The sequence below is a fragment of the Manihot esculenta genome, chromosome 4, assembly GCF_001659605.2.
Source record: "Manihot esculenta cultivar AM560-2 chromosome 4, M.esculenta_v8, whole genome shotgun sequence".
Lineage (NCBI taxonomy): Eukaryota > Viridiplantae > Streptophyta > Magnoliopsida > Malpighiales > Euphorbiaceae > Manihot > Manihot esculenta.
In genome coordinates, this window is record NC_035164.2 from 35,122,264 (window position 1) to 35,139,630 (window position 17,367).

The following is a 17,367-nucleotide window of genomic DNA, read 5'->3' on the forward strand; positions in this document are numbered from 1 at the left end:
TCTAATTTCTTGAGCCGCCGATTTCAATTCCAAACCAATCCTCTTGGATAGGTTTGCAGGTATATAAATTTAGTCCAGTGGTGAAATTCTCATATAAATAAGTTCTCTATAGCCTAAGCCAGGTAATGTAACAATTGGATTTCCAAGACCCGGTGGAACAAATGAGGCGACGTGGCCATAAAAAAATAGACACGTTTTTACTCCTCACGAGAGGGTATTTCATTTCAATTCACAAAAAACTATAATAATACTATGAAATGCTTACAAGAGATTACCTAATGCCAATTCATAGAGATCAACAGCTAACATAGGCTTGTTAAGTAAATTCAAAGCCACCCAATGATGCTTAGGTGACCAATAAGAGATCCAACAAGGTCAAAAAATGAAGACCCAACCAATAAACAAAGCACAGGAGCTGTTGCTAGCTCGAGAAGATCTTCTGACCTAGGAAGAACGTTGCTCTTCAGCGGTTCAGTCACCAGGGGAGGGGTGAGAAAGCAATAAAGCTTGCAAAGGATTGAGTGAAAAAGGTGAAGTAACACCCTCAGGGATTATCAAAGAATCCCAGCAAACACTAAAGTTGAATAGACAAGTTTGGAGGACTCCGTTGAGTAGAAGAAATAAAACAATGCTTGCATTTTTCCGATTAGATCATTATAACCGCTTTCATAATCAACTTAATGAACCCTAAAAATAAGAAGAAGACCCTTGCAGATTTCAACTAACTGCTTCTAAATCTACTTCAGCATCTGTCTCTCCATCTATCATCCCTGCCTCTACTTCTCCATCTGCTTCTAATTGGCCTGCCTCCTGACCAACATCTGTGTCGGGGCTTTGCTTTTGAAGTTCTTCAGGTGTTGGAGTGCCACCTTGGGAAGTACTGACTGTTGTAGCCATTGCATCATTGTCCATTGGAGCAGTTGAGGCATCATCTGCTCTGGCTCCTTCACCATCAATCTCACTTGCAGATGTTGCAATCTTAAGCCAAAGCAGAGAAACAATTATAAAAACCTTGGAAACCCAAAATAAACATCATCCCAATATGGATGACCATCTCATGAACTCTAATCACCAAAGGCGAAGTGCTATAAAATTTGCATTTGAATTTTAAGCGGCAAACTTGCTGCACAATGATGTATGCAACGACCACAAATTCTAGATTTGAATATTTCCACCATGTCTTCAGTGGCACCCAAAGTCCATCTCATGTCTACTGAGGAAAAGGCCAAGTACAAGATGATGAGCAAGTACCTGATTCTCTTCTGCTAGATTTGATGTACCCTTAGCATCTTCCTTTTTGGCACGTTTTGATCTGTCATTAGGTTTAGCTTGGTATTTGGATCGGACATCTGGTGGAAGTAGTTCTAGGGGAACAACTCCTTCGATGCCATGGTCAGTAAACTGCATGAAAGTTCCCATACATTCTATTAGGCCAAGTGATTTTTACTCAAATAATATATCATGTGATCTTGGTTAGACTCATACCCTGGAAAAACCGTCCAAGTCCTGCCTTGCTGAAAAACGCAGGCCTTTCCAGCAATATACCTGCTTGAAAAAGAAAAGAATTAAAAAGATCCAAAAATAAAATAAAATAACTACTCATGGAAGGTCAAATTGCAGCAAAAGCCAAGGATTATGTTTTGAACAATTATAAAATAGGAAACGAAAAGTGGGCGTGTCTAGACCAAGTTACTGTTTTCATGTCAGCACTTTGAGACAATTCAGCCAAGGTACATAAATTAGGAAACACCCACCTAAAGAAAAGTTGCAAGCCACAAGCAGTAATTTTATTCATGAATCATGATACTAGTCACTACTTGTACAAAATCCTCTACTTGAGGTGGTCACAGCTGCAAGAGGTCCTCTTACATTCTAATAGTCTTAATCACATTTCCAACTTTCAATTCGATAGTATTATCAAGTAAATTCCAGATGTCCAAAGGTTTAGATTGTTTCCCTCACCTCCAACCCAGGAGCAATTGCACTCTCCAGGGCATGTATATGTTTTATTACTAGCAGCAATCCCAATTGTATAAAATAGCAAGTACACATTAGAAAGGGAAATATGAGGTTCTGAAAATAGAAGAAAGGACCAACACTCACCCGATTATTTTTGTGGTGATATTCAGCTTCTATTCCAGCTGATGGGTCCATCTGCAATTTCAATGAAGAAATTTACTTGTAACGAGATGTAATGAATGGGATCACACCTCATCATACGTATGAGGAAACAGGAAAAAATGAAGGTATTAATTCAAACTTCAAGAAGCCTGTTGTGGTGCTTACATCTTCGGCCAAGGGTTTCCAATATTCTGTGATAGCAGGAGTTCGAACGCGATGAGGATCAGTCAAAGCATTCTGGAAAACAAAGTAAGGTACTTGCATTGAAAAGACAAACCATCACTTTTAAACTAACATAAGAAAATTAAATAAGTTCACCCAGATAAAAGGAAGCAAAATCAGTGAAAATCAGCTGGATAACCATTATCTTAAACTTTTTTCCCCAAAATTTATGAACATCTATTTTCTTTCTAATCAGTAATCAAACTTATCACGCATTGCAATTTCCTTTGCGGGTTTATAAAGAAGACAATTAAATGAAAAATATTGATGCCTATTCATTCTTATTCCACAAATCCCAGCAATGTCTAGGTAAATCTTTTAATAACAGAAAAAATTCATTCCCAAATGGTGTAGCTTTGGCTCAAATGAAATCAAGTCATTCTCTATTTCTCGTACATTTACTGGATAGAGTATCTGATAAAATTTTCATACAAGAAATGTAGAATTTCAACTCCAAATTTATGAGGTGAATTGCAAATGTAATTTAATCACGACAAAATTGGAAGAATCGATAGTAAATCGAGTGAATCAATATGAATCAAGTCAACCAAATCAGTTGATTCTGTTCTAGAGGATTGTTGAACCCTACATGTCAAATTTCAGATTTTATTTCATTTTTACTATGAAAAGTACAAATCTTCTCCTAGTTATTTTTCTTCCACCATCTGCTATTTTGCCTTCTCTTCTCTCTCCCTCTTTTTTTTTTAAAAAAAATTACATCTCTATTGCAGTTGTCACATTTATGATATTTTATATTGATATTAGATAATATTCTAAACTTTTAAACTAACCCACTATGCTTTTTATTGTATAAATATTTTATCAAATTTAAATGAGAGTCCAACACATATTTATAATTCATAAAATAAAACTATGTAACCACATGTTTATAATTCATAAAATAAAACTATGTAACACAAGAATATATTGTTTTATCATAAAACATGGTTATAATTAGCTAGATGATAAGTCTATATTTATTCAAATATGTCATCGTAATATTTCTTTTAACTTATTTTTTAGAACATATATAATTTGTAATTAACATTGAGAATTTTTACCAAATCTTACTATTTGATTTGAATCTCGATTTAACAACTATGGTAACAATACAAGGGTATTTTCCATTAACCTGGAATTCATTCTCAAAATGGGAAAGAATCATTATGTAGTTTGATTTATTTCATTTCTTCGATATTTTCTGAAATGGTCTGGAGTGTTGGAAAGAATTTTTCATATTCCTTTCTCTATCATTTCTTTACTTTCCTCGCCTTTTCTTTTTATTTTCTACAAACCAACCGATGCATATATGCTTGCAAAATGTTGGATGCCACAACTGACTATAAAATTCAACATCCAGTTTAATGATTACATACTGGAATGACAGTTTTGATGTTAAAGTAACATGATGGAAAGTAAAGCTGATATAAATAATGGTCATATGTGCAATGCAATCTTGTATAATACACACCGGATTCTGATCTGCCCATTTCCACAATTGGGAGAGTTCTTTATTCCCCAGTCTCCACCTTGGCCTACTGAAGGATTATGAAAGGCACCCATTTCAGATGAACAGACAGAAATTAAAAGCATAATATCTAAAATAATGATGAAAAATAACACCATTAATGCCAGAAATAGGGGGAAAATTAACGCTGAAAAAGATGCTAAACTTGATTTCTGAATGACGGGTTTTAGAACAAAATAAAACCATGGAGATGGAAAAGCAATAAACATAATATTTTGAACAGAAAGATGGATACTTCATCAGCTTAGAAGAGCATGCATTTACATCATGAATGGAGAGAACCAAAAAAAAAGGGATACATGTTAAGTTTTTCAAAGTCAGGCACATTTTCTGGTACATGAGGAACTATAATCAACGTATCAGTGAAAATAATTTTAATTGAGTATTGATACACATGGGAGGCATTTACTCCATATGTGCAGCTCATATGAACTTTTAAGAACTAATACACTTTGCATACTTGTTTGTATGCCATAATATGAAAGCGGTGTAGTGTATTACAATAACAATATATAACACCTACACAAACAATCCCCATATATGATAAATTAAAGAATTTTATATACAAAGAATCAACCTAAAGAATATTTACAATAAAAATAAAATTCCTTAAATCAAGTCTAATTAGAATCCCAAAGATTTGAATCCTCCTAATTAGGAACCTTCTATATGTTGATCAACACTCCCCTTCAAGTTGGTGCATAAATATCACAAATGCCCAACTTGCAAGCCAAGGTATTATAGGTCTTATTGCTGAACCCTTTGGTAAACACATCAGCTAGTTGTTTATCGAAAGTCACATGATCTAACCTCAAGACACCGTTTATTAACTTCTCTTTAATGAAGTATCCATCAATCTCTATATACTTCGTTCGGTCACGTTGAACCAGATTGTGAGCTATACTGATAGCAACTTTGTTGTCACAGTACAAGAGGAGTTTGTCTCTCTCCAGTAGTTTTAATTCCTCCAACAACCTCTGCAACTATAACCATAGGAGTTCACAAAGACCTTGTGATATCGCTCTATATTCCGTCTCAGCACTTCATCAAGCAACAATTTGTTTTGTTTTTTGCTTCTCCAAGTGACAAGGTTTCCTCCCACAAATATACACTAACCATTAGTCGACCTTCTATCATCAAGGAATTCGATCCATTCTGCATCTTTGAAAGAATGTATGCGAAGATGACCGTATTTAGAGAATAGGAGATCTTTTCCAGGAGCAGAATGCGAAGAACAGCTTGCATGTAAGACTCACGAGAATCATGCATAAACTGACTGACTAAGTTGATTGCATATGCTGTTTGCTCGAGTATGCGAAAGATAAATCAATCTGCTTACCAACCTCCGATATCTGCCCATATCCTTTGATTCACCAATCCTTGCTTGTAGCTTGTAATTACTCTCAATGAAAGTTTCTATCGGTTTGCAACCTAACATATCAGTTTCTTCTAAAAAATTTAAAATGTATTTCCTCTGAGAAATAATGATTTTCTTCTTTGACCTAGCAACCTCGATTTCCAGAAAATATTACAATTTTCTTAGATCTTTAATTTCGAATTCCTGAGCCAAAAATTTTTTCAACCGAGTCATCTCTTCAGTGTCATCCCCTGTCATTACTATGTCATCAACATAGACTATAGGAAGAGTAATTTTATTCTTGTAATGTCTGATAAATAGGATATGGTCAGCATTGCTTTGTTGATAGTCAAAGGAAATCATAGCTTAATTGAATCGATCAAATTAAGCTCTGGGTGACTGTTTCAACCCATACAAAGCCTTCTTTAGCCTGCACACATTTCCTTATGTTTTTCATCAGCAAGTAAATCCAGGAGGAATTTCCATATACAATTCCTCCTCCACAGGCATTTTTCATATCAAATTGTTGTAGATCCCAGTCAAGGTTGACAGCACAAGATAACAATAATCTAATTGAGTTCATGTTGGCAACATGGGCAAATGTCTCCTGGTAATCCACTCCATAGGTTTCACTAGTCTAGCGTTGATCTTTCAATTGATCCATCTGCTTTATGTTTCTCAATGAACACCCATTTGCAGCCAATAAGTTTCTTCTCAGGTAGGAGAGTGATAAGCTTCCAAGTCTCATTTTGACTAGTGTTTTCAACGCTTCAATCATTGCTCCCTTCCATTTAGGATCTGCAAGAACTTCCTTCCAATCCCATGGAATAGACACAGAGGAAATAGACAAGGCAAAGGCTCTAGTATAGGATGGAGACAAAGAATCATAAGAGAGAAAGTTAGAAATAGAGTGCTCTGTGCAGGATCTAACTCTTTTTCTTCCAGCAATTGGTTTATTTAGATCATCATAGAGCTCAAGGTTTAGGAATGACTCACCAAATAGAGAAGAGGAAGATTCATGACACTGAGTAGACTACACAATGGCTTTTTCTACTTCTGTTTTGTCTCTTTTTTAGTATCTCCTTAAATCTGGTTTATCCAAACGCCAAATTTGATCACCAATAGTCTCTCTATGTATAATAGTCTCCTGATCACCAATAATCTCCCCTTACATAGTAGTCTCCTCTAGAGTAAAACTCTCTAGAATTATAGGACTAGGAATCATCTTTTCTCTCTCATTGTCCTCCCCTGAAGAGCTGATGGGATAGTGCTAAAGTAAAGTTTAGTCTCTCTAAATGTAACATCCATACTGACAAAGTATTTTCTAAATGGAGAGTGGTAACACTTGTAACCCTTCTATATGGGAGAGTACCCAACAAACACACATTTAATAGTTCTCGAATAAAGCTTTCTACCTGTCCTAATATGAACAAAATACGTGCATACAAACACCTTTGAGAGACATTCTATTAATGAGATAAGCTGCACCTAAGACTATATCTCCTCAATAGGTTTTTGGAAGGTTCATGGTGAAAAGGAGAGATCGGGCTAAGGCTACTTCCAATAGGTGTATTTTTTCTTTTAGCAACACCATTTTGGGTACTAGTACTATTTTAAGTACTAGTGTACGGACAACTAGTTTGATGCAGTATCCCATTAGACTCCAAACAAGTAGAAAAATGACCATTCGTGTACCCTGTATTATTATGAGTTCTCAAAACTTTTATCTTAGCATCAAATTGAACAAATTGAAAGTAAGAAACCACATCACTCTTTGCCTTTATCAAATAAACTCAAGTCATGCGAGTGCCACAATCAATAAAAATAACAAACCAACGATTATCAGATAGTGAGACCGTTTGAGTAGGTCCCAAACGTCAGAATGGATGGTCACAGAAGGATCGTTCTCCTATTGTTACTAGAGGGATAAGAGGTTATTGTATATTTAGCATACTCACAAGTATCACAAAATAAAGAATCACATTGAACCTAGGATGGTGTCCTAACCATCGATGCCACTATAAAATTTCTTGATTAACATTCTGATTTCTTCCAAAAAGAGTCCGAAGTAATTTCAAACTCAGATTCCCTTCCAACATATATAAGCTATCGTGTAGTTTACAATTGTCAATCCTCTTCCCAGTTTGAAAGTCCTGAATAACACAATAAATAAGAATAAATTTAATTTTACAGTTAAGTATTTTGGTTAGAGCACTAACAGATAAAAGATTAACAATAAAACAAGAAACATGAAGAACTGAGAATAACTTGATATTTGGAGTACAAATAATAGAACCGATTCCAGATATAAGAGTGAAAAAACCATCTGTGATTCTAACTGCGATTCTAAGAGTCCTTTTATAGACATGGAAGATAATTAAGGAAGCCTTCAGAGGCACCCGTCATATGTCTATTTGCACCAGAGTCAATAATCCATGGAGCAGAATCAAGAAACGAAACAAAAGTATTATCAGAAGTCCTTATATTACCCACACAAGTCACTGTCATTTCAAGAAAAAACCACCCTTTTTTGTAAAAAACAGTGAAAAATTATTGTTACTAAAGAAAGAATTATTGTTCACCGGTGAAAAGGACACGAATCCAGCAAATCAAAAGCATGACTTGAAAGCGAGTTGCCGAAAAGGATCACTGCCAGAAAAACCACCGGAAAACGCCTCCCTTGCTGAAAAAAGGTGAACTAAGTCACAGTCCACACAAGTCAGAGACGCAATTTGAAGGCAAATCTGCCGAAAAGGACCACTGTCGGAGTTGGATGGCTGGCCGGCAACAATCCGGCGACCCTGCTAGTAGCAGCGATGAGATGACAAGAGTTTCCTAGATAAGGTAGTACCAAAAAGGTAAATCTGGGGTTTTAAAAAAACTAAGAGAAAAATTAAATTTAAATCCTAAAATCAGGAAAAAAAACTCTGGTACCATGAAGAATTTTGGAATGAATTTTTTATTCTATAACAATTGAATTGATCTTTATAAAGTTTGAGTATTTATAAACAAAAAATCAACCTAAATTAGGAATAATTATAGTAAAAATAAAATTCCCTAAATCAAGCCTAATTAGAATCCAAAAGGTTTGAATCCTTCTAATTAGAATTATAACCTTCTATGTTGGTCAACATAAATAAATAAGGTGAATAAAGATACCAACTCCACATAAGATTCAAACAAAAGAAGAACAAGTCCATCTATCATTCATAGTCCACCAAAGTAGAAGATACTTGTAGCAGTAACATTATTCTCAAATCACATAGTATCCATCAAATATGTCTCAAGAAAGCTGCCGTCCATGGGAGAAAAGGAGGAAGGAGAAACAGGTTTCTATAAAAGAGCTTTAAAACCTCTGTCCTGTATAACATGGAGTAAGGTAGAATTACCAAAGTTAACTTCCAAAGTGAACCAACTATGTAAGTTTATAAGCCTGTATTAGATGTTTAATTTTATATAACTATCAATATCAGACCCCAACTTGCATAGAAACTATATAAGAAATGCAAAACTGAACATTTAACATATTACTTCCTACTCTCCCATCTAAAGTATCCTTTTTAAAACACATTGAGTGTCCAAAAACAGTAACAGATATTTCATAAATTTAAACATGAAAGAACAATAATGATTTATTTCTCAAGGAAATAATTGTTAAGCCATTAAGTAGCATACCGTTTTTTAGTTCCATCTTGTACCATTTTGCTCTCTATTGGCTGCTTCTCAAATGGAGGACAACCATCACGTTTCCACCATACCTAATCACAATTTTTGGAACAACGTAAGCGGGGGGGCGGGGGGGGAACCACAGAGGACAAAACAAAGAATGCTTACCCAATTCTTTTCACGTTCTAGTATATGCTCAACCTTTTCAAGAAAATCCTTCCCCTTAGGTGGAGTTGTTTCAAGTAGTTTCTTCACACGCTCCTCACAAGTTTTTATTTCTTCTTTCTGAAATAGACAAAAAGAAGACAGCAATTGCAGATTTTATCATTTTGTACATATACACATATGCATCTACCGAAATTCATGCACATAATTGCCTCATCAAGCATGCAAATCTAGAGTGTAAACAAACCAATTTTTCTACAAGAAACAGTAAAATGAACTTGTCACTTCCCAATCTTGAACAAAAACAGTTTACTTTTTTCAGCAAACAAAAGAAAAATGAGGCCAGTAAGGAACAAAAAGAAGACTGGTCCTGTCTAAGGATGGATTATGCAATGTGATCAGCTGCTTAGCAACCAAAAGAGCAAAAGAGGTATCCAGAAGCAACCTCCTAGTCCTACATGCATTAGAACAAGATAACCATATTAACATTTTTTAGAAGGCGTGCAAGCCTATGTCACATTGCCACAAATACAAGAAACAGATAACTAGAGCTCTCAACCTCTAGACAAGTGAATCCATGGCAAATGCGACAATTTAAAAGGGAAGGAGGAATATTTATCTTCACCATGTTCCTTTTTTTGGGTTTTTTTAATTTTAACTTTTGTTCCCTCATTTAATGTTCTGGCTTATGAAATTCAATTGTCAAAGAGACTTCTCGGAATAAGAAATTGAGTAGTTAAAAACTATATCTCTTCATAAGTCCTATGAGGACAATTTAAATTGAGCTCAAAGTTCACGAGATGTATGAAAACAAGGGTATAAACTATGAAGACCTTTTCAAATGTCACGTGAAATCTTTTTGCTCAATGCATGCCAAGAAGATCCTAGAAGGAGAACAATGGAGGGCATTCATATTTCACATATGTTCCTTCATGCCTATCAAGTTGGCATAGTTGTTCACACATTACAAAACGAGTAACAAATGCACATTGGATTCAGGTAAGTTATAACTTCAAACTACGCTAAACAAAGATCAACAAAAAAATGGATGCTTAATGATTCAGTGTATCCTTCCAAGTTCTGAAACCTAATTAGGGAAGTGAGACCTTTATGAAGTTTCAATACACTAAAGTTTCAGCTTACATTTGAAGCCAAAATCTAAATAGAATTTGATCAAGTGTAACATTAATTTCAATGTCTTCCACAACTTACCAGCAACTGAATACTGAAGAAATTTGCATATTTGAGAACTTCAATTAGTCAAAAGAACTAGGTAGACATGTAGAGGAATTAAACCAGCCAGGTATGCATGCACGCATCCACAATATGATGTTTGTACGTGTGCTAGAATGCATATGCACTAATATGGCAGGATATTGATTTTTTCAGAATTTGATGATCAAGAAAATGTTTCTCATGCGTATTCACATTTACCTTTATGAACATAGCAGATTGTAAACTCACAAAATAAATAATGGAACAGCACTAACCATGCTATCAGATGTCAAATCTTTGTCATTCTTTCCAGGAGCCTACCAATAAACAATGAGGGATACTTCAATTAACGAGAGATTTATATGCATGTATATATTTATATATGTATACATACATACATACATACAAATATATATATATATATGTATATATATATATATATATATATATATATATATAAAAGACTTCAAAAACTACAGCAATCACTACCTTAAGGTAATCAAACAATATCAGGCACTGCACAAGAATATGGCGTCGAAAACTTGGATCTTTTAACTGGCAAATAAACAAATGAACTCATAGCATCAGAACAAAATCAAGGTGTTCTGCGTAAATTGTTTTCATCTTATAACTGATGATACCAGTTACCTCTAAACCCATCAGTTTACTGCTTGTGAGATATTTTATGTTAAAAGTAGCTGCCTCTTCCTCCAAGTTGTTTGCATCTCCTTCTTCCTCGCTCAAAGGCTGAGCTTCAAATGTATTCAACACAACCTATATATCTCAAAGTTTGGGGAAAGAAAAAACATAAGATGTAAAGTCAAACAGTAAACAGCAATAACATTTTTATGATCTTGATGAAGTTACAACACCATATTTTCTACAAGCAAAAAGATTAAAATCACAGCAAGAGGAGAAGCTTACCATCAAACTGGATGTAAATTTCTGCCACTTGGTTGGAGCAAGAGTTAGAGAAGCTGGGTTACAGAAGTGTTCCTGAAAATGCAAACAAACATGTTTGTAGAAAACTCAGATTAAGCATCAAGACAGTTTTAAAAATTAACTTCTATTAACTGTCTAGTGTCTAGATAAAAAATTAAATAGATTAAGGTTTAGTCTTAGGATCACACTCTTGTCAGGCAGCATCAGTATCCTTAATGGAACTCAAGTCTAGTCTCAAGATTATTAGGATCAACCACACCAAATCAATAATTTTTCCTCTGTCATCTCCTCATCCAGGGTAAACTATCCATTACAAGTAAACCTAGAATTGCTATTTTCCAACTTCCATGATTATTTGCTGTAAAGCAAACCCATAAGCATTTCATTTGTAATAACAAAATTTTATTTTAGAAATATGAAAAGGAATTCCACAGAAATGTATGCCTAGGCTCAAAATCAATGAGAAATTGCTTACTAGCAAACATTATTTGTTCCCTAATAGTTGAGGGTAGCAAATATAAATTCGGTTGTCGCAGTAGATACCTAATGAGCAAATAGCCACAATTACATTTTTTTTTTAAATTGAGACCAAACCAGCCAAAAGTGCCGCTAATTGACAGCAGATTAACAACTCAAGGATATTACTCGAGATTAAGATGATTACTCTGAAATAATCATCTTAAATCAAGCAGAATAGTAGCTTATATAAGGAAAACCTTTCTCAAAGTGTGACAAGGTGATGCTTGCACAAAGACAATTAGGAACTTCCCCCCACCAAAAACAATAGCAAGTGGCATAGTTTACCTGTAAACTCCATAAAGTTTTATAGAAGTTGAAGTCAACAGACATACCTGATAGGAAGTAAACAGATCAGTACACAGGATCATAAAGTAAAGCTATTGAGTAAAACGCTTATGTGCGGCAATGTTGTACCAGCAGGTGGGTCTTTCTCATATTTAGTCTCATTTGATGTGTTGAAAACTCCCTTTATATTCACAGCTGCAAGAAATAAGAGAGTGGAGTAAAAGGTGGAATAACTGTCAAATAAAAGAAAGTTGCACCAAAGTGAATATGAGTGCTGAACATCAATCTATACCTGAGCGTTCAGACAATGGAAAAAAATGTGCCAAAAACATGAGAATTCTTCCACAAAATACAACATCATTTGCCTGTAAAGTCATATTCACATATTAGCACAAAAGTTAAAATTTAGAATAAGAATACCAAGGATACTAAAATTTTACCAGTGTCTGCCTCTATACCAAAATTTCTATTTCCTGTTTGATGACTTTAATAAATAAGAAAAAGGGAGAGCAATTAAAAGTAAATCTCCAAAAACAAAGTCAAACATTATGTTTCAAACAAATTGTAAACCTAATCCCTGTTTATAATCACAATTGCTTAAATTTCATATATATTTGTCATTACTTGACTTGAAACCATAACAAGATTAATAAAAGGGCTGATTAGGCTGCAAGTGCATTAACAATCCAATATTACTTTCAAAATTACTGAAAATCATGATCAGAAATTTCCTTCCACCAAAATAAATAGGGGAATCGAAGCAAGTCCTCCCCTTAAATTCCACAGGCAAAGAGTACATAAGACTCTCTCATAAATGATATAGATTACTGATATTTGAAGAGCAATGCATCACACCACAATACCACTCTTTAAATGTAATCTTATCAAGGTAATTCACAGGCAGCTTGGCAAAAATCAGCAAACAAGAAATTAATGTACACCCGCTCAGCCTCCCAATGAACTGAAAAAGAAAAGAGTATGCATATCTATGTATTGTATTCGTTAGTCCACTTAAGTACCTTTGAAAGACGACGAAGAAGTTGGTTACACGTTCTCAACATCACAAGTTTTCCACGAGCAAAAAGTTCTTGCTGTATGAAACACAGCAATTGAATATAAATACAAGCATTAATCAAGGTAGAAAATGGAGGACAAGTGCAAGAGGGTTCAATTGAAGCCTCAAATATTGGTAAAAAGGGCACACCTTTCCAAGTATGTCTTGCTTGCTCTCGATATAACCAAAAATATCTTTGCAATTCCTCATCGTGGACATTTCTGTCAAATCCTCCAACAACTGGAATATCATACCGCCCTCAACATGTTCTCTCTCACAAAGGTACAAGACAACATCTAGTAGAACCAGAAAAAGGGGAAATCAGTGTGAAAGAGGAGCATCAAAGTAAAAATGCACAAAATAAACCAGCAAACAGTAGGAGAGATCGAACAGTTGCAAATAGTTTGTTGCTATAAAATCAATCACTTCAAGCTTCCTTTTAGCTTTATGTTTCTGGCAGGCATCTGAGAGTGCATTTCAAAAACTAGACATTTCATCTCAAATGCAACCTAATCACTAAAATTCAATAAACTGATAGCGGTAGATTCACGGTCGCCTGCTTTTTCCATTATTGAGAATGAGATGAAATAGCCCTAATTGTACTGACCTGATCCTTATACACCCAGGATTCCTAGTACAACTAAGATTTACATAAATTAATGAACCTCAACCAGTGTTATGAAAGGCGCGAGGACCCCAGGCGCCTGGGGTGGAGCCATGTGGGTGCTGTGCCTGAGATACCCTCAGGTGCACCAGGCGCCTCACCAGTGCCCTTCCAAGCGCCCTATATAAAAGGGCTTTCAAAATTTGCCCTAAACTCTAAGTTTTAGGACAACTTCAGAAACCAGCAGCAGCCGCAGGAGAGATAAGGAAAAGGAGGGGGGAAAAAAAAAGAAGAAAAGGAAGAGAAAGGAAGAGAAAAAGAGGAAGAAGAGGAAGAAAAAATCAATCTTCGAGGTTTCAACATACCTATATTTCATCTCTTCATTCTCAAGTCTCAACATATAGTTCATTTTTTTTGAGTTTATCATTATTATTCCTTTTTTTATTCTTTCTCTTTTTCTTCCTTCTCTTTCTCTTTACTCTTTCTCTCCCCATGGCTGTCATGCTGCTCTGCCATTGCCAATCAGCCTGTTGTTGTGCTATTATTGTTTTTTTTTTTTTTACTTTATGTTAATTATAGATTTGTATTATTAAAATGTTAATTAATCAAGTAAATTGTGATTTGTGAATATAGTTAGCAAACAATAATTTAGAGTTTATTGTGATTGTGAATGTGAATTATGGATTGTGGATTATGATTGTGAATTGTGATTGTGAAAGTAGCAAACAAGTAAAGATTATATTGCAGTTGATGTTTGGTACTTGATTTTATTGCATTTAGCTTTATGTTACTTGAACTTTAATAGATTTTTTACTTTTTATTTTTTTGCACCTTGTGTTGCACAGGTGCGTGCCTACGCCTTGCACCTAGGCTCCAAACCTCCCTTTGCTCCTTAGTGCGCCTTGAGCTTTTCACAACTATGACCTCAACTAGCTACACAAGGACTAAACGAAAAAGTATCCTTCACCTGGGGGAGCTCCTTGACATTGGGAGGCATTCTGCCCCTTGGAGCCTGTCATCTTTAACGGGGACTTAGATAACAGTAAATTTCCCTTTAACAAATATGATCCATAACTCAAAATTAACATTACTTTGCTTCAAAGTGTCCATCATTAGCAATGCGTTTACCTGAAACTTGTGGTTACTGACAAATTTGCATCTTTTTTACTGCATATTTACAAATAAAATATTTCTTTTTTATGCATTCTACTCTTTCAAATATTTTCAAATTTCAGGAAAAAAAATGCATAGAAGTGGAATTTAGCATCTTGTCATACCTAAAAGACGAGGAATCTGACCCTGAGAGTTTTCCCTATCATCAATTGATTGCCCATACTGCATTATTTCCTCCCCCGACTGTACTGCAGAAGACTGTACCAAGGTGAAGCCAAAATTCTTAAGTCAATGTCAAGAGAAAAAGTCCAGGTTATAAACAGCTTATATAGGAAAACAACTGCACTCATTCTTAGTTTAAAATCCATATTTTTACAGGGTGACAGGCGGGTTTCAAAAGAGTCTCGTGCATCTCTCTTTGCTAATTACAAATAACAGATCATCCAAATTGCAAAGATTTCACCCATTTACATGGACAAATAGGCACTCAGAGGCAGAGGCACGTTTGCATGTATGTCTCTGTTATAAACTACAATGAAATTATAATTTCTTAAACATTCAATTTACATTAGATGATGCACATGGAAGAGAGATGAAGAAGTGGAGTACAAATAAATAGGAGTAACAAAGCTGGGGGAGGTGGGGGGTTGGGTTGGGGGAGTGTCAATCTTGAATGCCAAACACAGAGTAATAAATAAACTGAATCACTTTAATAGTGAAATGGATTTCCATTGTGACCAATGTAATTTATCCGTTGAAGGACAATCATACATAAAGTGCGGATAAACAAAATCGACAGCTATAATACAAATTGCTATTTGAATAAGTATAAAAAAATATAAACATACCACAAGCTCCTGAAGCAACGTTCGAAGCATATTTTCCAACAATTGATTCTCATCTTGGGCTAATTTTGTTTGTCTCTGTCATTTAACAATTCAATAAACTGAATAAAATTTTACAATAATGTGCAGGATTAGAAGAAATAGAAATGGAGTATAACTGCCTGTTATTTTCATATCTACATGCATATGGATAAAAATCCAAGAGGTCACCTGTGGTTTAATGAATTCTTGAACGGTCTGGAGAGCAAAACTTTCAGGTGGTCCAGGCTGCAGTATGGCCCTTCTGAAATCTTCCTGAGAAGCACAAATGACAGGTAACACAGTCATAGTAGAAATTATAGAATAAAACAGACCAGGTAACTAAGTTTAATAGTACTAGACAATTTTTTTCATATCACAAACGGGAAAATGAATCCAGAAACAAGAATAAAAAAACAAAATCTAAACAAGAAAACCTTTTCTCTCAACTAGTAACTAGAACTGCGCAAATTGTGCTGAAATACAAATGCATAAAACAAAAACCCTAATGAAATTCCAAAGGATACAAGAAATCTTACCATTTTCAAAATTCAACCTCGAAGCAGGCTCGAGCAAGGAGGAAGCAAACAACTTATAAACACTGCAATTTCAGGTCCAGACAACTGCTCAAACTTAGTAATTAATAGAAGCTGACATGGAATCGAAACAAATATAGGGGGAGAGCAATAGCTGTGTGATTAAAAAACCAAAAAAGAGAGTGCGAGCGGTGTAGAGGACGTTGGAGTTCAGACTTTCAGCTTATGAGCTCCAAGAATCAGAAGGACCTCGAATATTTGGATCTTCATTTCGGCCCGACCCGTTAAACATTAATGTGACCATAGAAGGGCCCAAGCTCACGGCCCTTGATTACAAATAAAAGTTTTATCACGTTTATTTAAAAAATTTTATATAATGAATCAATTTTTTTCATAGATTATTTTTAAATATCTGATCTAATGAAATTCTGATTTAAATAATTATAATTAAATTTAAAATAAATTTAAATTTAAAAATAATATTTATTGCGGATTCGAATTCGAATCAGGTTTAAGTTTTATATATAAAATATGAATAGTTTGAAATCGTTTATATAAATAATTAATTTAATTAAAAAATATATTTTATAATAATATTTATAAATTTTTTTAATATTTTTATTTAAAAATATTAAAATTTTTAAATAAAAAATATTTTTTATATAAATTATTAATTACAATATATAAAATTAAGCGATTCAAATTTTATTCGGATAATAATAATTGGATTTAAAATAGAGTGAAATAATTTAAATTAATTTTTAATCGAATTCATAATTGATTCAGATATTACTAATATAAATTAAATTAACATCCGAATAGTATAATTTTTATATTTACATTTTTACTCACAACTCAAATTTTAAATATTATTAGGAGAGTATTTAATCAGTTATTTTTAAATTAAATTAAAAAATAAATCCTTTAAAAATTTAAATTGAATCAAATTAATATATAAAAATAATTAAATTAAAAAAAATAAAAAAATAATTTGATCCGACTCATTGAAAATGGAAATCCTTCAAGAACTGTGTTCTCCATTGATTACTCGGGTTCTCCATCAATTTATTATAACTTACAGTCAAGTGCAACAATACCACAAATCCAAAACAAGTTGCAGAAAGTAGATGGAAACATTATACAATTAATCTACCTCAATTCAACACCTAGAATTACA

At 34.1% G+C, this 17,367-nt stretch overlaps 1 protein-coding gene across 1 annotated transcript; it reads right to left on the bottom strand.

Moving 5' to 3' along the window:
- Nucleotides 1–517: 517 nt before the first annotated feature.
- LOC110613578 (THO complex subunit 1) lies at nt 518–16,417 on the bottom strand. Its single transcript, XM_021754789.2, has 21 exons — nt 16,194–16,417; nt 15,847–15,930; nt 15,640–15,714; nt 14,956–15,049; nt 13,225–13,370; nt 13,040–13,111; nt 12,313–12,385; nt 12,150–12,215; nt 12,021–12,067; nt 11,199–11,270; nt 10,923–11,048; nt 10,764–10,829; nt 10,550–10,591; nt 9,063–9,179; nt 8,904–8,986; nt 3,815–3,881; nt 2,287–2,358; nt 2,104–2,154; nt 1,486–1,545; nt 1,252–1,401; nt 518–978 (listed from the first exon to the last, which is right to left on the bottom strand). The coding sequence occupies exons 1-21, from the start codon at nt 16,194–16,196 to the stop codon at nt 718–720; spliced, it is 1,827 nt and encodes a 608-aa protein (XP_021610481.1). The 5' UTR covers nt 16,197–16,417; the 3' UTR covers nt 518–717.
- Nucleotides 16,418–17,367: the final 950 nt, after the last annotated feature.